This window comes from Tachypleus tridentatus, chromosome 2 (assembly GCF_004210375.1).
Source record: "Tachypleus tridentatus isolate NWPU-2018 chromosome 2, ASM421037v1, whole genome shotgun sequence".
Taxonomy (NCBI): Eukaryota; Metazoa; Arthropoda; class Merostomata; order Xiphosura; family Limulidae; genus Tachypleus; species Tachypleus tridentatus.
Genome location: NC_134826.1, coordinates 56233144 through 56254676, shown reverse-complemented (window position 1 = coordinate 56254676; position 21533 = coordinate 56233144). Strand labels below are relative to the sequence as shown.

The following is a 21533-nucleotide window of genomic DNA, read 5'->3' as shown; positions in this document are numbered from 1 at the left end:
CTTCTCGTTTGAGGTGCGTCTACTTCTGTGTAAGTTGATATGGCTGTGGTTTTATTTACTGACACTGGTGTAGCCTTTCAATGAAACGAATCCACTGTATTGACGTATTCGTACACCGCACCACTTCAACGGAACAAGAGTTCATGTATCATGTGGCAAGCTACAAACAATTTAGTTGTTTCTCTTTTAGACCTTAATTCCAGTTTTTAGTTGAAAGCCCTAACAACCACATCAGCCGCAATAATAACCAATCATAAGACGAGAGCAGAAGAGGAATCTATACTTTACTTAAAAATCTTTTTTACATCTAATAACGGCTGTTAAAAACTGTGATTTTTTTGTTTGGGAATTTCGCACAAAGCTACTCGAGGACTGTTTGTGCTAGCCGCCCCTAATTTAGCAGTGTAACACTAGAGGGAAAGCAGCTAGTCATCACCACCCACCGCCAACTCTTGGGCTACTCTTTTACCAACGAATAGTGGGATTGACCGTCACATTATACACCCCCACGGCTGAGAGAGCGAGCATGTTTAGCGCAACGCGGGCGCGAACCCGCGACCCTCAGATTACGAGTCGCACGCCTTACGCGGTTGGCCATGCCAGGCCTAAAAACTGTGAAAGAGAGAAACATACAATGGAACCTTTAATGGTAAAACTAATAAATAAATAATAAGAAAAAAAACATTATATTTTATACGGATTCTTCGTGACTTTATCCGCGTAAATATAAAGCTTATATTTCTATTTCCGTTTTTTTTTCAACAAAAATACAAACATATTCAGAGCCCTCTCTCGCAATTTTCAAAACACTAACGTGCTCATGAAATCTCTACGGTATCCACATGAAGCCCCTAGCGGCACAACAGTAAGTTGTTGGATTAATAACGCTAGAAATCGCGTTTCAATGCTCGTGGTGAGGACAGCAGAGAGAGTCAATTATGTAGCTTGCGCTACGTGAAAACAGCTGAACAGCGGTAAGTCTAATGCTAGAACCCAGCTTTCAATATTCGTGATGGAAAATAACAACAACAGATATTCTACTTTGTAGTTTTGTGTTTAACCACAAGCATACAAACACAAAAAATATATACGCATTAAAAACACGATAGGTTAGTTTCAATTTGACTCTCAATTCACTGATCGCAGTCCTCCCCTTTCCCCCCGAGTAGCAAGTTCTGTAAATATTGGTTTAGGCAGGAAGTACCACACATGTAGACAGATGGACAACGTTTATCAATTCAGATATCAACATCATGTTTCTTTGTTACGTACGACAAATTTTGGACTCCAATGGTAAATCATGAGAAATAACAATAGTAATTTTGTTTGTATTGTTTGTGTAATTTTTATGCCTTTAGAAATCCTCGAATTATTGAAGGTAATAAAACCCATGCGCGATATTGTAATTACCTTGCTGGTAATTCTAAAGTTAGATATTTGACAGCAGCAATACAACAAAGAAAATCTCAATGGATAAAAATTATTTCTCTTTTATGTTGTTTTTTTAATAAAATATTATTTCAAGCCCGTGAAACCTTTTCCCGACGGAAGTGAGAATGAATTTTTAAAAGTTGCTTCATATTTCTGTTAGGAATATTTTTCTCTTTTAATTTCGCAGAAAGCTACACAAGGGCTATATGCACTAGCCGTCCTAATTTAGCAATGTAAGACTAGAAAGGAAGGGTGTTTTTCGTAGAGCAAAGCCACATCGCGCTATCTGCTGAGCCCACCGAGAGGAATCGAACCCTTAATTTAAAAGCGGCGTAAATCCGGAGACATACCACTGTACTAGCAGGGGTAGAGGGAAGGCAATTAATCATCACCACCAATCATCAACTCTCGGGCTACTGTTTTACCAACAAATATTGGGATTGACCGTCACTTTATAATGCCTCCATTGCTGAAAAAGCGAGCATATTTGGCGAGACAGGGAGTCGAGTGCCTTAACCACCTGGACATGCCGGGCCTAGGAGAGAGGTACTCCGAACTACGTTAACCATGTACGTGGTATCTACCGAGATCATACGGTAAATCATTTTTATGTTTATTTTTAGCAAAATAATTTAGTGCATTATGCAAGAGTCTATCGGACAATGTGATTAAAAAAATTAAATGTCTGTTCTGTAGATATGAATTCCGCTATCGTGTCCTCTACATATCAAGTAAACACCACAACAATTTACAGCAGAGTACAAGTGGTCAACGAAAGTCCTCAACAATTTAGATCAGCATATGAGTGTTCAAATGAAGTCTACAACAGTTTACAGCAGCATGTAAGTGTTCAAGTAAAGTCCACAACAATTTTAAGCAACGTACTAGTGTTCAAGATAAGACAACACCAATATCCAGGAGCATTCTAGTCTTGAAATAAAGACACAACAATTTACAGCAGTTTACTAGTATTACAATAAAGACCACACAACATACAACAGCATATCAGTGTTTAAGTGACTTCCACAACAATTTACAGCAGCATACAAGTGTTCAAGTAAAGACACAACAATTTACAACAGTGTACTAGAGATCAAGTAAAGTCCACAACACCTTAAAGCACTGTAGAGAAGTTCAAGGTATAGTGAACAAAAATTTAGAGCAGCGTACAAGTATTTAAGTAAAGTCCTCAACACTTGACAGCAGCGTATAAGTGTTCAAATAAGTCCACAAAAGTTATAATAGCATACTAGAGTTGAAATAAAGTCCTCCAGAATTTACAGAACATTACTAATCTTCAAGTGAAGACTACAACATTCAGCTGTGTACAAGTGTTCAAGTAATGTCCAAAAATATTTACAGCAGCATTGTAGTCCTTATGTAAAAACATAACAATTTACAGCAGTGCACTAGTGTTATGTAATGACCACAATAATTTACAGGAGTGTACACGTTTTCAAGTAAAGACTTAACAATTTACAGCAGTGTACAAGTAGTCAAGCAATGTCCCATATAAATCACAACATTGCACAAGTATTCAAGTAAAGATTACAACAGTTTATAGCAGCATACAAATTCAAGTAAATTCCTCAACAATTTACATTAGCATACTACTCTTCAAGAAATGTCCAAAACAATTTAGAGACGTATACAAGTCTTCAAGTCCATAACGAATTACAGTAGCATCCAAGTGTTCAAGTGAAGTCCACAACAATTTAACAGTTAACTTTGTCTATTTAGTCCTTCCAAGTCTACAACAAAGACCCAGATCACACACAGCCAACTCTTGGGCTACTCTTTTGTCAACAAATAGTGTAACTTACCACAATGATATAACTCTATTCCCTTCGGTGGACTCAGCAAATAGTCCGATGTGGCTTTGCAATAAGAAAATACACATACATACACATAAGGATATAATGCATCATTAGCGAAAAAGATTCGAACACATGACCCTCAGCTTGGGAGTTTTGTGTTCTAACCACAAACTAAATTCCCTCCTTTTTCAAAAATGTTATGCGCTTATATAATATCGAAAGTTAACTGAAGCTTGAGTCGTTTGGTTTGAATTTTGCGCGAAGCTTCACGATGGTTATCTGCACTAGCCGTCCCTAATTTAGCAGTGGAAGAGTATGGGGAAGGCAACTAGTCATCACCACCCACCGCCAAATCTTGGGCTACTATATTACCATGATAAAGATTTAATACTTTACTGTTTTGGGTAAATATTCTTCCTCTTTTTCTCTCTTGATAATTTATTTCAATTAGCATTTTATTTTTTCTTACACTGAATGTCACCTGCACTTTTCAGGGTTATATCCTTGGTAGAATGACCTCTTTTGTGTTACGTTTTAAAATTTCTCTTCCCTCCATCTGTTTTTACTACTTAACCTTTGTATTTCAACAGCTCAAACAAGAAGAGAGCCATAGGGAGAATATATAAAGTTCTTTCGATTTGATTTGTCCAAAATTGAGGACTTTTGTGACACAACTAATCTTCATTATTAAATATGTTCTTGACACTGAAAAACTGGGTCTTGAAAACTGGGTTTCAATACGTGAAAGTATATAAAAACCGCGGAAACGAAAACAGTTTTTATGTGAGATACGAATGATGAAAAGAACAAATTAATAACATAGTAAGGTTCTGTGTGATTCCGTTCAAAGTTTTTATCAGTTAAGAGTAAAATAGAGTTTCTATATTTTGTTTTTGTTAATCTCTATTTATTAAATACACTCCAAAGTGATAACGCACCAAATTCTTTGGATTTCCTGCTATACATAAAAGAACTGACCCCGTCATACCAAGCATGCAGATTCTTTCATAAGTGGAGGCGTTATTAGTGAGTGTTAATCCAAAAATTTGTTGATAAAAGTATGGGCCAAGAGCGGTTGGTGATGACTAGCTGTCTTCCCTCTATTCTTCCACTGCCAAGTTAAAAACAGATAGCACAAATATTCTTCGTGTAAGAAAAAAATTTTTGCATTGTATCAAATTTCTTAATATAATTGAATTGATAAATGTTTAAGATGTTGTTTCCGGAGTGGATAGAGCAGGAACACCATAATACATTGTCTTGCGTCAGAACAATTCTAATATAATATTTTTAAAAGCTTATTTCGCACAAGAAAAAATGATAATATGTCACCTCTGTGTTGCAACACGATAGTAAATATGTACAAAACAATAAATTCACAACTATTCATTTATTAATGTATTAAAACTACAGTTTCTTCTTCTTAACTGGTGTATATTGTGATATTCTTGTTCACAGAATTTGATATTAGAAACGCATGTATCATAACATATTTTTTGCTTCAGTGTATTTAACTCGAATGTTCCAATTATCTACTGTATACTTCTTTTTGTTTGTTTTCTCATTTCAAACCTACACTTAGAACTGTCTGTACTGTGGCGATTTCAGGAATTGAACTATGATATTTTTATTTTAGATGTTTGGTAATTTTACTAAGTAAAAATAGGACTGAAAAAGTAAAGGGGGATAAAATCGCAAAATTCATTTATTTTATATCTACAAAATAATTGTGCTTATAAACTGGTTGACTTACTGACTTCTGAATAGTACCAAACGAATCATCCAGGTCCCGAGGTTTAAACCAAACACCTTTGGAAAACCAAAATCGATTTATCATGGATCCGGTTATAGTAACCTACAACCAGATTTCATTTTGTTAAGTTTGTTTCACTAACAGCAACAAATTTCCAAGAACTCGACTGCATGTGGTGAAAGATAGCTATAGATGTGGGTTTAGGCACCCACATTCTCTCTTACTATTATCATTTTTCTTATTTTTACACAAATAGAGGTTGAATCTGATAGACTGTGTGTCCGTACTGTTATGTTGACCCAAAATCATCAGATACATCTCTTAATAAGACGTTTTCGTTTTTCTATAAGGTAGTGTGTATTCCAGGTTTACTTGTTTGTCTTCTATAAGCCAAACTGTCTTATTATGGCCTTATTTTCTGAATAGTGGTGTATGTTTACATTCATAACAAATAACATTGGAGATGCAAAACAAAAACAATAACAGGCAAATTATAGATTATATTTCTGATTATTTAATTAAGTAGGATGAAATTTGTGGTTGTCACAGAAGAAACTGCACTTTCAAGTAAATAGCTTAATACTTCATTATACCATAAAATCTTTTATGAATATAACATGAAATTTTTATTGGAGTTGTTGGGTTCGTGCTATGGAGTGGCTCCACTGTGACGTCATCGTCGGGAGCAAATACTTAACGAACATAAACTATAAACATTATCTACTCACTGTTGATGGATATAATCGATTACTCCAGACGGACAGCAAGTCTGGAACAAGAGCCAGAATTTATTGTAGTGCCCTGGATCCGGGACTTAGTCTTCAGCTATAAGACATTGTCACATTTTCAAACGTCCAGACTAAGTATATCGCAATAGCACTGTTAAACCGATTTTTAGAGTATTTACATTTTCAACTCACGAGTTACTATTACTGTGAATAACATATATATAAAAACACACAGGTCTAGAATCGTGACAAGAAATATTGTTTCGTTCGTTTTAAATTAAAAATGCTAAATTTGTAGGTCCAATTTCCGGCGTTAATAGTCTACATGCCTGTTGTTGATCTAACGAGAGACACAACAGAAGAGAATAAGTAAGTGTTTGTTATTTTCTCATCTTTAGGCCAACAGATAATCTTACAAGGACTTCGCCCGATGGGGTCTACAAAACAAAATAATGAACACTAAGCCTCTTAAAGTAACTGTTTGTTTATAAGTTGACCAACAGTGCGATGACAAATTGGATTCACAGATCCAGATCTGAGAAGAACGTTTTTAAAATAATTTAAAATGTACACAGAACAAAGACACCAAGAAACTTAATGTATGTTTCTCAAAAATCAGAAACTGAATTACTTATCTCACCTAATGCTTGCTATTGCCAGAACTTTCAAGAAACGGTTAGCTAACTTCAGAGTGGCTGAAATACATTCAAGATATGCCTGTTTCAATCCCAGTGCGTGTTCTTCAGATGGAAAACAAGGGTTTTCACTTTTAACTGCGAAAAAATGTTTTATCTCATACTTGACATCTGGGTGGAGACTAAGGTGTAGAGAAATATTTTTGTTTTTTGTTTTTATGTTTTCAGTGATGCAAGTTGACTTCAAAGCTTTATGCACTAAAACCTAAGTCACGAACTATATCACTAGTTTAAGAAATGCTCATGTTAATTTTAATTTTGTCTATAGACTTATACCGATAGAAACGGGTTTCGATAGCCGAGTTGGGCAGAGCACAATTAGCCCTTCGTGTACCTTTCGGCTTAGTAACAAACAACAACATCTTTAATCTGGCTTATAAAGATTATTTCAAAATATTAAGAAACCTTAAATGCTTTCATGAAATCAATAACTAATAACAGATCCGTCTTTGTCATATGTTTGCCTAGTATTTTCAGCTGGAACTCTTTGTTTGAAGAAGGGCCCGGCATGTCCAGGTGGGTTAAGGCGTTCGACTCGTAATCAGAGAGTGGCGGGTTCAAATCCCCATCGCACTAAACATGCTCGCTCTTTCATACGTGGGAGCGTTATAATGTGATGGTCAATACCACTATTCGTTGGTAAAAGAGTAACCCAAGAACTGGAAGTGGGTGGTGATGACTAGCTACCTTCTTTCTAGTCTTTCACTGCTATATTAGAGACGGCTACTGCAGATAGGCCTCGTGTACCTTTGCGCGAAATTCAAAAGAAACTAGGCCCGGCATGGCCAAGCGTGTTAAGGCGTTCGACTTGTAATCCGAGAGTTACGGGTTCGATTCTCGGTCTCACCAAACATGCTAGCCCTTTCAGTAGTAGGGGCGTTATTATGTGACGGTCATTCCCACTATTTGTTGGTAAACGAGTAGCCCAAGAATTCGCGGTGGTTGATGATAACTTGCTGCGTTCCCTTTAGTCTTTCACTTTTATATTAGGGGCGGTTAGCGTAGAGAGCCCTTGAGTATCATTGCGCGAAATTCAAAACAAACTATCAACGAAATCTTTTAAATATTATTAAATATAAAACTCAGTATCAAAGTCGTAAGTTTCACAACATCTTAATTCTTATGCGCTTTATTGCATCAGTAACTTCGTCAGTATTAATACATGAGTTTAAGACAATGTCGTTCCCAACTATGATACATACATTGCTGTTCTATAGTGTATATTTTTTACGTATACTTTTTTTTCCAATTTCCAATTTTGGAACAGTAGTTGCTGATCAGCTCCCCGTTAGTACAGCGGTATGTCTCCGGATTTACAACGCTAAAATCAGGGGTTCGATTCCCCTCGATGGGCTGAGCAGATAGCCCTTTGTGGCTTTGCTATACGAAAAACACACACACAATTGCAGATCATGTGCAAAATTTCACTTTTTCGTACTTCGTAAATTTAAAGTATTATTTCATTGTTTTGCACTTTGTCTATCTTGATCCTGTGTTTGGGGTACGCACGCACACGCATGGGAAGTATTTAGGCTTGAATAAGTCAGAGATATTCCCGAATTAAATAAACCCTCTTTACCCCACTCTTTGTTTATATTATTTGAGAATTACTGTATAAAATGTAATGGAGGAAACATTCTTTCCTTTACATTCATTGAAATATCTGCTCCAAGTTGTCTTGATTCCACGCAGTCTACTTTCCTCCAGGAATACTGTGGCTTGAATAACTCTCCAGGGTAAATTCAATGTATAGAGTTGAGATATATAAATTCAATGCTACACATTAGTAAGGATATTGAAAAAGAGCCCCGAGAAAACCAATCGAGCGGCGAAAACTCTACCCATACAGTGTCCAAGATGTTATATTTCCATATGTCGGTGACTTTTTCTCATTGGTCATCTGCAAGAAGAATATGTATTCTGAAGGTAGTTTAGATGCATTGAGAGAAATAAATTAACGTCCGATCCTAAAGAATTTAAAACACATAACATATCACTCAAGAACAAAACACTAAAAAACAACTCTTCGTTGAGGTTAACATTCCAAATATATGTCTCAAAAAAATCAGTAAAACTACTTCACTATCTTCTCTGGATTTCATTTTAATCCCACGATCTGGACACATACTATGAAAACGAAATACCAAAATACTCAATAAACTACAAACCAGTAGGTTTACCCAATACAACAGACAAACTTCTCGAAAGAATCATCACCAAAGAACTAAGAAACGTTATTAAAAAACAATGATTTACTTTCGCAACTACAAAATAGTTTATGGAAAATATCGAAGCCTAACCTACCACCTAACCAGAAAATACTGACCCCCAGCTGACCACCTAACCAAACAATACTGACACACAACCGACAATTTAACAAGAAAATATTGACACACAACAGACCACCTAACCAGATTAACAGAAACAGTAATCAAGACCAAAGATATAAATTGCCTTTCTCGATGTTCAAAATATCTTTGACCCTATCTGGCATGACGGGAACAGATACAGATGTGCAAAATCCATAATTTCAACAATATATATGCGATACATTTTAAACTTCCTAAACAACCGAACGATTAGAATTAAAGATGGAACATCCTGACCTTTCTGCTCGTATTCAGGACTGTCTTCAGGCTTTGACATAAGCCCTTAACACACAATACGTGAAAAATATAAATATACCATCTGAAAATAAAACACATAGATGTGGTGCTCGAAATAAAAAGTTAATCCTCATTCCAAATAGAGTCAATTTGATTATCTTCTGCAGAAAATATAGGTAAAAGGATGAGAGAGGTAAATTAAGTCTACGTGAAAATATGTAACATAGAAATAAAAACTACAAAAACAGCCGTATTCTTAGGCTGTTCAGTTGATATATGACATTAGATTAACCAGGAACGACTCCATACTTGCAGATAACCTTCTTTGATCGTTTTAAGGCTAATTATAGAAAGAATATTTAATAAACTACAGCAAGTGCACAATACATTGTATGAGAAAATGTAACTAAAATTATGAAAAATTCAAGTATTTACGTAAGCCAGTGTTAGAATTAAGTTTTGAGATCATATTTGAACAGATCTCGTATAGAGTGCGTTCTAAAAAGACAGTTTTTATATTTTTCTATTATCTCATAAAAGATATAAGATATATGTTTTCTCATTATTTATGCCTGTAAAGTTTCAGAACCATTTTTTTTAGTATACTACACTACTGTTTCAGACCCTTATTATTAGAATTTTATTTAATTTAAAAGGCTCCTTTGTGGCACAGCAGTATGTGTGTGGACATACGACAGCAGAAAGTGGGTTTTGATACTCACGGTTGGCAGAACACAGGTAGCCCATTGTGTACCTTTATGCTTAATTATAATTATAATTATTGTTAAGGCCTAAACCTTGTTGCTTTGTCACCAGTAGTGATTGAATACATTTTTTTTATTGTAATGTTTAGGACACACACAAAATACAAGCATTGAAAATCCATAGCTGATTTTATTTCATTGCTGTATATGAAGAAATTACTTCTAAGTCTTACACAAAATTGTAAAATGAAACCTAAAACTACCAATAAAAGAATTAAAGTTAGTCCAAATGCTAAAAGAAGTTCAGCAGTTAGTTCAATAAGACAATGTATTTATAAGTTCTATATTATTATGGGTTAAAGTGTCGTAATCAACCAACCACGACGTTCAAAATATATTTTCTAGTTATATAGTTTTGTCAGTGTTTAATTACATATTTATATAGATTGCAAAACTTTGGTATTGATATTTAAAATAAAGTGTGATTAAAGACAGTAGCATTTTTGTTATTTGTTATGCTCTGTTAATACAGCTATTTAGAAAATATGTCCAAGTATGAAAATCGTCACATAAAATAAATGAAAGTAGGGTACTTGTAATGTCTGATAGGTTGGTTACAATTTCCTATATTAGTGAGAGCGTTTTTCTTCAATATATTTTGAAGAATTTAATGGAATCGTTGGAATCGTGCTGTGGAGTGTCTCCACTGTGACATTCTTGTCATGAACAACAAAGTAGACGAAGTAACTTCTTTTACGTCGTCTTTCGACCTCATCATTTGGAACAAGCAGTCGATGAAACTGTAAAGTGCAACAAAATAGAATGTATGTTTTGGTACAGCAGAAAGGAGAACAGTCATCAGGGGTAAGATGGATTTATGTTACATAAAAAGTTGGTTAAATGTATCTTAAAATGGTAGCCAAGTGCAAGGTGAATCATTTTTATTCAAATTACTGCTTCGTCAAACAACATCGCCATCATCTAAGTGTGTGCACCACAACGTACGTGGAAAATATGGGCTTGGGGAAGACAGTGAAGGGGCTTCAAGACTACTATAGTTTGCAGACGTGCACAACCACACGTGCTTTACCCGCATTTAGTATTTGGGCATTTTAATAATTGGGGAGTTCAAATAGAAGTTGATTAGAAGTCGATAATGAATTCGATACAGAATAGTTTACGCTATATGTTGAAATTTTAAAAGACAAGGAGTTGCTGTCAAAGATCTGGGTGGTCGTGAGCGGCAAGTATTCTGTGGTGGAACAGAAAATAAGACAATCTCAGTGTTTGACGCAACTTGATATTCGTGTACTGTATGCTTCCGTTAAGTAAAAAAAGTGTCAGATATGTTGAAGAGTTCCAGGTTAGTTTATTTAAAACAGGCAGATCTCGTTGCAAATCATCTAGCAGAGTTGCAAACCTATAAATGTGATGACAAAACAGCTCATTATTTTAAATGCTCTGGTGACATCGGTACCAGAAATCAGTGGGAAAACAGTGTCTTCGAATTTACAATTGTAGTGTAAGGACTTCAGTTTCCCTCCATGGGCACAGAAGATAGCCCGAAGGGACTTTGTTATAAGAAAGCACACGCATACACTACTTGAAATGTTGCAGTAAGCGTCAGTAACAGAGCTATTGTTTGTAGTTCTAACCAAACTTTATAAGAGAGACGCCATCGATATTAAATGAGCCACTTTATTTTCAGCCATTGATTATTTTATTGGAGAACTAAACAAACAGTTTAGCATGGAAAATATCAAAATTTCATTCCTTTTCGGCAACTGATCAAAAACAGAAGAAATCATCAATTATGACTATTAAATCTCCTACAGCTCATTACAGGCCGAACCTTGAACAAAAAAGTGTAAATCAGGTCAACTAAGATAACGAATGAGTATTCAGGTGTCACATTTGTAGCAGTTGATGAAGTTTAAAACCTTTCATTATGGCTTTTCCTGAACTTTACAAGATTATAATGGTAGCAATAACTATTCCAGTTGGCAGAGCAGATTGCAAAAGGAGATTTAGTAAGCTAAAACTAATAAATAATCACATTAGAACAGGTCCGGTATAGTCAGGTGGTTAATGCGCTCGATTCGTAATCTGGGGTTCTTGAATTCGATTCGTTGTTACACCAAACATGTTCCACAGTGAGCCGTGGGGGTGTTATAATGTGACGATCAATCCCACTATTCGTTGGTAAAAAAATAGCCCAAGAATAGGCAGTGGTGGTGATGACTAGCTACCTTCCCTCTAGTCTTACAATGCTGAATTAGGGTCGACTTGCACAACTTTGAGCGAAATTCAAAATCGAACAAACACATTAGAACCAATATGTCTAACAGTAATTAACTTGTATAGAGAACGCGCTCTTTCAATACATGTTGATTACGTCGTTCACAGGTTGTTAACATATTGGTTTTATTGAAAACGGAGTATAAAACGTTGACTATTATCCATTGATAGCATATTAGCTGAAAATATGTTTTATTGCAAAAAAAAAATTCTTAAATCACAAAAGTAATAAAATATGGACTAGAATTTCCAAAACAAATTTTAAAGTCGCCCAACAAAAAAAATTAAGAAAAACATGCCTAAGTCAGAGATTGCACATTTTTTTGATGCTTGATATTTTACTAAAAACAGATTACCGAACATTATCTACTCACTGTTGCTGGATATAGTCCATTGCTCCAGATGGACATCAAGTCTGCAACATGAAGAATAACAGTGCCCTTTATTGGAGTTGCCTGGATCCATTCTCCTGACTTAGTTTTCAGCTAGGAGATAGTAAAAGTTTTAAACGGTAAGCACATCTGTGTCACGACTTAAATATTCAACCCACTAGTAACTATAACTTTGAATTTCAGCGTTTAAAGCCCATAAACCAGTCTTTGATACAGTGGAGGAGTACAGCAGAGCAGAAGTAAGTGTGTTTGTTATAAGTGGCTATTACTGTCGGATTTATTGTCTTTTTCCACTTTTGTGGCTGAAGATATCCTTACAGTGACTTTACCTGGTGGATTAGCAAGGAAAAGTTATTAATTATAAGCTTTTTGGGAAATATCTTTGAAGAAAAAGTACGTTGGATTTAAGTTATGTTTTAAAAAACGTTAATTATTTTTATCTACTCTTGTCCATCTGATTCTAAGAAATATTTATTTTCATAGTTTGGATATTTTCAGTTGGGTCGTTTTGATACCCTTTGAAAAGTTTAACTGGATGAAATTTCGATAAGTGTGGACCATTTCTTATAGAGTGGGCTTAATCTGACCTGCATTTTAAATTAAGAATGTGATATTAAGTAAATCTGCATTGGTTTAATATGATTCATCAAGTTCAATATAAAAGAAACAAAATGTATAAAATTATAATACAAATGTTTATTTTGTATACTTTTTCTCAATATCCTCGCCTCCATTCCCCCAGAATCGTCTTGGAACAAGAATGTTATCGTTCCAAAATCTGTATGTTCTCCAAAACGAGCAACATTAGGATGTTTGATATCTCCCACCGGAGGATAATAAAACATTCGGAACGATCCATTTTTATTTTCTTGGAATGTGTGACGCTTCAAGAAGAAATCTTTCTGTACACCTGTATTTAATGTGTAAGAAATGTCCAAATAGGGAAGTATTAGTAATAAAATGATCTCAATTTTTTTTTCTGATCTTTTAAAATATTTTGTTGCATATAATTATAATTACCGAAGAGAAAAGGAAAAAAAAACTAGAATGTGGGCAAGTTTTAATAGAGTACGATGTCAAATTGGATCCCCAGAAGAATGCTTTTAAAATGTACGCAACTCACTTAAAGCTATTGCCAGAACCTTTAGGAAACGATTAGATAAAGTCAAAATCGCTGAAATACATTCAAGACATATCTGTTTCAATCCAGGTGCGTGTTTTTCAGGTGGAAATCAATAGTTTTCATTTGTCACTACAATAGCATCTTTGATTTCATAGTCGACATCTGGACGAAGGCTAAGTTGTACAGAAATTACACTAATCTAGAAGAGTTTTTTTTGTTTTCATAAACACAGAAGTTAAATTATGGATTAACTTTCAATTCAGCATAAAACTGGGTATAGGAATGGAAATAAAGGTACTTAAACATTTAAAATTGAGTTTTACTTGGATTACTGGAAATTATCTGTATTTAAGAGGAATCGTAATATTAGTAAGAAATTTGGATTTTAAAAGCAAAAAATCTGATAATATTCTTCTAGATATAAAAATATTAATCACACCAGACTTCTTTTTGAATATTACTAATAAAAAATTTTGTTATACTTCTGAGAAAGGCAAGAAACAGTCTATGGATTCAGATCAAAAGAATATTTTAAAATCAAAAACGAGAAATAATCTGAAACTATTTACGCCTTTCTATTGGAAAGTCTCTATATCAAAACTGTTTGTTATTAAACACAAAGATATAGAATTGGTTATCTCTGCTGTAACGACATCAGCACGTATATCGAATCTCTGTTTTTAAAGTTTTAACTCTTCAGATTTGCTGTTAAACCACTGGAGGGGGAAGGCAGGGTCACTCCAATTTTGTGAATCTCAGTTTGTTTTTAGTGTCAGAAGTTTTGTATTCATTTTCCAACAATCCATAGCTGTTATTAGAGAATCGTCTGAAGACAAACAATATAAAGTGATGTATAGATGAACTATATTTACTTGTTAAATTAGTGACGTATAGAATATCTATGTTTACCTGTAAAGTTGGTGACGTACAGATGATCTATGTTTACTTATGAAGTTAGTGGAGTACAGATTATCTATGTGTACCTGTAAAGTTAGTGACGTACAGATAATCTATGTTTATATAATTGACATTAATTCAACAATATATCTCTTGTATGTATTATTCTTTGCACACAGACATTAAGATAATGATATAATAATAATGAATTAAGAAGAAAATGTAATAAAGTGGTAAACAGGTAGAAAGAGTTAAAATAAAAAGGGTTAAAAGCCAACAAGCTACATATTAAATATTTATTTATTTATATGAAAATTATTCGTCAAAACTGGGAACTTAAAGATGAACCTTCTACTGTATGAGAACCTCATGCGAAATTTATAACACTTTCGTAATGGTATTAATATAAAATAAATCTCTACTTCTTATCTCACGCGGAGAACACGATACATATTATCAATCAGGCTGTTCTTATTGTTTTATTCCCATCTGCAGTTTGTTTACCGCATTGAATTTAACATCGAATTTTAGTGTTATAACTACATAGAACCTTTTAGTAAATTTTTAATGTTTTATTTTGTAATGGGGTTAATAGAGAAAATGTAATATTTTGTTTCACGCTGAAAAAAATAAAACAAAAAATAAATATGTCGAGGAAAAGTTAACTATTGGAACAGATTGTGATTGATTGCTCTTCGGTTGTGTGGAAACGACCAATTTAGTTCTAGAAAAATGAGAAGAGAATTATTCGATAGGACCGAAATAGACGTATAGAGGTTGCAGTGTGAAACAAGTGCATGTTGTACCTTTGTGGTGACGTAGAGCTAAAATTACCTGCTGAATTTCTGTTATTTTCAAGATTTAAAACTTCGAGACTATAAAGTATTATCTATTGTTGTTGGTTTCTTTTGCACCTCCTACCACATTGGCACATCGGTATGTCTGCAAATTTACACCGCTGGAAACAGGATTTTGTTATTCGTGGTAGGCATAGTACAGATGACCCATTGTGTAGCTTTAGGCTTAATTTCTACATAAATTTTCTTTGGCAGTGAATCTTTAAGTATTGTCAGATTAAATACGTTACGCTGATGTTATGTTAGTTTTTTCCTTGTTGAGCAGAGAGCTTCACAATATGCTGTTCGAGTTGTGCTCATCTGAGGTATAAAATTCGATTTTTAGCGTTATGAGCTTTGAGGCTTATCTTTGATTCCTTGGAAAAGGAAGTAGGTTGTTGGTATTCTTATAATCTTAAGTCGTTTTTTTTATAAATGTGAACATTTATCAGCACAAATGGCTTTAAGCTGACTCGTGCAATGAAATACCAATTTCCGTACAATAACAGCATGGCCAGGACGTTCGACTTGCGATTAGCGGGTCGTGGCATCGAACCCTGACACCAGATATGTTCTTCTTAAATAAATAGATATTTAACATGTATCTTGTAGTCTTTTAACCCTTTCTATTTTAAACCTTTGTACCTGTTTACCACTTTATACCATTTTCTTCTTAATTCATTATTATAATATCATTATCTTAAGGTCTGTGTGCAAAGAATAATGCGTACAAGAGATATATTGTTGAATAAATCTAAATTATATAAACATAGCTCACTTTACGTCACTAATTTCGTAGCTAAACACAGGTAATGTGTACGCCTCTAACTTCATAAGTAAACATAGATCATACGACACTAACTTTACAGGTAAACATAAATAATCTGTACGCCACTAACTTTACAGGTAGACGTATATTATGTTATGTCACTATATTTGTAGATAAACACAAATCATCTGTACGTCACTAACTTTAGAGATAAACACAGATAATCTATACGCCACTAACTTTATAGGTAAACATAGATATTCTGTACGTCACTAACTTAACAAGTAAATATAGATCATCTGTACAACACTTTATATTGTTTGTCCTCAGACGATTCTCTAATAACAGCTATGGATTGTTGGAAAATAAATACAAAACTTCTGACACAAAAAACTAACTGATATCCACAAAATTGGAGTGACCTTGCCTTTCTCCTCCAGTGGTTTAACAGTAAATCTGAACATTTAAAAGGCTAAAAACAGAGATTCGACATACGTGCTGATGTCGTTAGAGCAGAGATAACCAATTGTGTAGCTTTGTGCTTGATAACAAAGAGTTTTGAGTTTTGATATAGAGATTTTCCAACACAAAGACGTAAATATTTTCAGATTATTTCTCGTTTTTGATTTTAAAATATTCTCTCGATCAGAATCCATAGACTATTTCTTGCCTTTCTCAAAAGAATAAGAATTTCTTTTTATTAATAATATTCGAACAGAACTCTGGAGTGATGAATATTTTGATATCTAGAAGAATATTATCAGACTTCTGTCTTTTAAAATCCACACTTCTTACTAACATTACGATTCCTATCAAAAGAGATAATTTCCAGTAATCCAAGTAAAACCCATTTTCAAATGTTTAAGTATATTTATTTCCATTCCTATAACCAGTTTTCAGGTTAATTCAAAGTTAATCCATAACTTAACTTGCGTGTTCATAAAAACAAAGAAAACTCTTGTAAATTAGTGTAATTTCTGTACACCTTAGCCTTGATCCAGATGTCGACTATGAAATCAAAGATGCTATTGCAGTGACAAATGAAAACTCTTGTCTTCCACCTGAAAAACACGCACCTGGATTGAAACAGATATGTCTTGAATGTATTTCAGCGATTCTGACTTTATCTAACCGTTTCCTAAAGGTTCTGGCAATAGCTTTAATTGAGTTGCGTACATTTTAAAAGCATTCTTCTGGGGATCCAACTTGACATCGTACTCTATTAAAACTTGCCCACATTCTAGTTTCATTTTTTTCTTTTTCTTTTTGGTAATTATAATTATATACAACAAAATATTTTGAAAGATTAGAACAAAAGAATTGAGTACATTTTATTGCTAATAATCTCTTATTTGGACATTTCTTACACATTAAATACAGGTGTACAGAAAGATTTCTTTTTGGAGCGTCACACATACCAAGAAGATAAAAATAGATCGTTCGGAATGTTTTATTATCCTCCTGTGGGAGATATCAAAGATCCTAATGTTGCTCGTTTAGGAGAACATACAGATTTTCGAACGATAACGTTCTTGTTCCAAGACGATTCTGGGGGAATGGAGGTGAGAATATTGTGAAAAATTATACAAAATAGACATTTTTATTATGATTTTATAGATTTTGTTTCTTTTATATTGAAGTTGATGAATCATGTTAAACAAAAACAGTTTTACTTAGCATTACATTCTTAATTTAAAATGCAGGTCAGATTAAGCCCACTCTATAAGAAATGGTCCACACTTATCGAAATTTCATCCAGTTAAACTTTTAAAGTGTATCAAAAGGACCCAACTGAAAATATCCAAACTATGAAAATAAATATTCCTTAGAATCAGATGGTCAAGAGTAAATAGAAATAATTAACATTTTTTAAAACATTGTTTGTTTGTTTTGGAATTTCGCACAAAGCTACTCGAGGGCTATCTGTGCTAACCGTCCCTAATTTAACAGTGTAAGACTTGAGGGAAGGCAGCTAGTCACTACCACCCACCGCCAACTCTTGGGCTACTCTTTTACCAACGAATAGTGAGATTGACCGTCACATTATACGCCCCCACGGCTGGGAGGGCGAGCATGTTTAGCGCGACGCGGGCTAAATCCGCGACCCTTAGATTACGAGTCGCACGCCTTACGCGCTTGGCCATGCCAGGCCATTTTAAAACATAACTTAAATCCAACGTACTTTTTCTTCAAAGATATTTCCCAAAAAGCTTATAATTAATTACTTTTCCTTGCTAATCCACCAGGTAAAGTCACTGTAAGGATATCTTCAGCCACAAAAGTGGAAAAAGACAATAAACCCGACAGTAATAGCCACTTATAACAAACACACTTAATTCTGCTCTGCTGTTCCCCTCCGCTGGATCAGAGACTGGGTTATGGGCTTTAAACGCTGAAATTCAAAGTAATAGTTACTAGTGGGTTGAATATTAAAGTCGTAATACAGATGTGCTTAACGTTTAAAACTTTTACTACCTCCTAGCTGAAAACTAAGTCAGGACAATGGATCCAGGCAACTCCAATAAAGGGCACTGTTATTCTTCTTCTTGCAGACTTGATGTCCATCTGGAGCAATGGACTATATCCAGCAACAGTGAGTAGATAATGTTCAATAATCTTTTTTTAGTAAAATATCAAGCACCAAAAAAATGTGCAATCTCTGACTTAGGCATGTTTCTATTAATTTTTTTCGTTGTGCGACTTTAAAATGTGTTTTGGAAATTCTAGTCCATATTTTATTACTTTTGTGATTTAAGAATTTTTTTTTTTGCAATAAAACATGTTTTCAGCTAATATGCTATCAATGGATAATAGTCAACGTTTTATACTCCGTTTTCAATAAAACCAGTATATTAACAACCTGTGAACGACGTAATCAACATGTATTGAAAGAGCGCGTTCTCTATACAAGTTAATTACTGTTAGACATATTGGTTCTAATGTGTTTGTTCGTTTTTGAATTTCACTCAAAGTTGCGCTAGTCGACCCTAATTCAGCAGTGTAAGACTAGAGGAAAAGTAGCTAGTCATTACCACCCACTGACAACTTTTGGGCTATTCTTTTACCATCGAATAGTGGGATTGACCGTCACATTATAACACCCTCACGGCTCACTGGGAAACATGTCTCGTGTGATAGTGATTGGAACCCAAGAACCCCAGATTACGAATCGAGCGCATTAACCACCTGACCATACCGGACCTGTTCTAATGTGATTATTGATTAGTTTTAGCTTACTAAATCTCCTTTTAGTATCTGCTCTGCTAACTGGAATAGTTATTGTTACCATTATAATCTTGTAAAGTTCAGGAAAAGCCATAATGAAAGGTTTTAAACCTCATCAACTGCTCCAAATGTGACACCTGAATACTCATTCGTTATCTTAGTTGGCCTCATTTACACTTTTGTGTTCAAGGTTCGGCCTGTAATGAGCTGTAGGAAGTTCAATAGTTATAATTGATGATTTCATCTGCTTTGGGGTCAGTTGCCAAAAGGGAATAAAATTTGGATATTTTCCACGTTAAATTGTTTGTTTAGTTCTCCAATAAAATAATCAATGGCTGAAAATAAAGTGGCTCATTTAATATCGTATGGCGTCTCTCTTATAAAGTTTGGTTAGAACTACAAACAATAGCTCTGTTACTGACGCTTACTGCAACATTTCAAGTAGTGTATGCGTGTGCTTTCTTATAACAAAGTCCCTTCGGGCTATCTTCTGTGCCCATGGAGGGAAACTGAAGTCCTTACACTACAATTGTAAATTCGAAGACTCACTGTTGTCCCACTGGGGGATTTCTGGTACCGATGTCACCAGAGCATTGAAAATAATGAGCTGTTTTGTCATCACATTTATAGGTTTGCAACTCTGCTAGATGATTTGCAACGAGATCTGCCTGTTTCAAATAATCTCACCTGGAACTCTTCAACATATCTGACACTTCTTTTACTTCACGTAAGCATACAGTACACGAATATCAAGTTGCGTCAAACACTGAGGTGCGATTTTTCTTATTTTCTGTTCCACCACAGAATACTTGCCGCTCACGACCACCCAGATCTTTGACAGCAACTCCTTGTCTTTTAAAATTTCAACATATAGGGTAAACTATTCTGTATCGAATTCATTATCGACTTCTAATCAACTTCTATTTGAACTCCCCAATTATTAAAATGCCCAAATACTAAATGCGGATAAAGCACGTGTGGTTGTGCACGTCTGCAAACTATAGTAGTCTTGAAGCCCCTTCACTGTCTTCCCCAAGCCCATATTTTCCACGTACGTTGTGGTGCACACACTTAGATGATGGCGATGTTGTTTGATGAAGCAGTAATTTGGATAAAAATGATTCACCTTGTACTTGGCTCCCATTTTAAGATACATTTAACTAACCTTTTATGTATCATAAATCCATCTTACCCATGATGACTGTTCTCCTTTCTGCTGCACCAAAACTTACATTCTATTTTGTTGCACTTTACAGTTTCATCGACTTGTTCTAAATTATGAGGCTGAAAGACGACGTGAAAGAAGTTCCTTCGTCTATTTTTTTGTTCCTGACAAGAACGTCACAGTGGAGCCACTCCACAGCACGATTCCAACGATTCCATTAAATTCTTCAAAATATATTAAAGAAAAATACTTTACTATAATCAAATAACTAACTTTCGCTTCGATTTATTCGGTAATGACTATATATTCGGTCTTATGGCACACCATAATCAAATATTTACTTTCCCTAATTCCTTGTTTTTGTACTTCCGGTGTTTATGTATCTAAGAATGCACGATTATTTAGGCAAGTATGTTTGTTTAAAATTAAACACAAAGCTATACAATGGACTATTAATGCTCTGCTCTCTACAGGTATCGATACGTGGTTTCTAGCCGTAAGCCTGCAAATATACCGCTGTGCCAAAGTTTCGCTCATAAAGAATACAAACATAAATAATAACTATAATGTGGGAATGTTTAAATTACCTCATGAGGTATAGCTCACATACAGGGAAAATCCACCATCCATTATAATTAACCTCTATACATAACGTTCACCACGTTTATTACCATGAATTTATTCTCAACTTGGAACACGGGAACTCCATTTTCATAGCTCAATAGTAATATTTTTTTGGCATCTAAGATGGCCTTATATTGTTTCCGAGGATTAATGACCATCATAGAGTTTCCATCAAAAGCAGTGTATTCCTAAGTCGAACCGCAGAGTGTGCATAATAGCTTTAAACCAAGAAAGATAAAAAAAATTGTCTTCTCACACTTTGTCTTTTTATTGCAATATTTGCCTCAAACGTAGAACCAAAGGTTTATTTTTCCACCCATTGTTTAAGAAAAGCATCCCCACTTTTCAAAATCCTAAACTCGGGTTAAAATGTAATGATAAACAACGTACAGTAGGATGGAGGAAATTAGTATTATCTATTTCTTTAACACCAATGTTGTACGGAACGGCAATGTGCATTATATTACTGG

At 34.6% G+C, this 21533-nt stretch overlaps 2 protein-coding genes and 1 long non-coding RNA gene across 5 annotated transcripts in view; 2 read left to right on the top strand and 1 right to left on the bottom strand.

The window, feature by feature from the left end:
* The window catches only part of LOC143243895 (uncharacterized), a 28408-nt gene extending 22289 nt beyond the window's left edge, over positions 1–6119 (bottom strand). Inside the window, exon 1 of the long non-coding RNA XR_013024804.1 lies at positions 5730–6119. This is a non-coding gene — a long non-coding RNA (uncharacterized LOC143243895). The remainder of the gene's footprint in view (positions 1–5729) is intronic.
* Positions 1–21533, top strand: part of LOC143243888 (putative iron/ascorbate oxidoreductase DDB_G0283291) — a 238734-nt gene that overhangs the window by 7249 nt on the left and 209952 nt on the right. The window contains exons 1-2 of one of the 3 annotated variants that reach the window (XM_076487653.1): positions 828–974; positions 2128–2273. The exons of 1 other annotated variant lie outside the window; for it this stretch is intronic. In XM_076487653.1, the coding sequence (XP_076343768.1) occupies positions 2130–2273 (144 nt within the window). In that variant the 5' untranslated portion in view covers positions 828–974; positions 2128–2129. Of the gene's footprint in view, positions 1–827; positions 975–1581; positions 2028–2127; positions 2274–21533 lie in introns of those variants that run through there. One more of the 3 variants, XM_076487654.1, reaches the window with a different exon arrangement.
* Positions 10647–20707, top strand: LOC143236853 (putative iron/ascorbate oxidoreductase DDB_G0283291). Its single transcript, XM_076475479.1, has 5 exons — positions 10647–10801; positions 17040–17221; positions 17430–17611; positions 18532–18642; positions 20531–20707. Exons 1-5 carry the CDS (start codon positions 10647–10649, stop codon positions 20705–20707), a joined length of 807 nt encoding a protein of 268 aa, XP_076331594.1.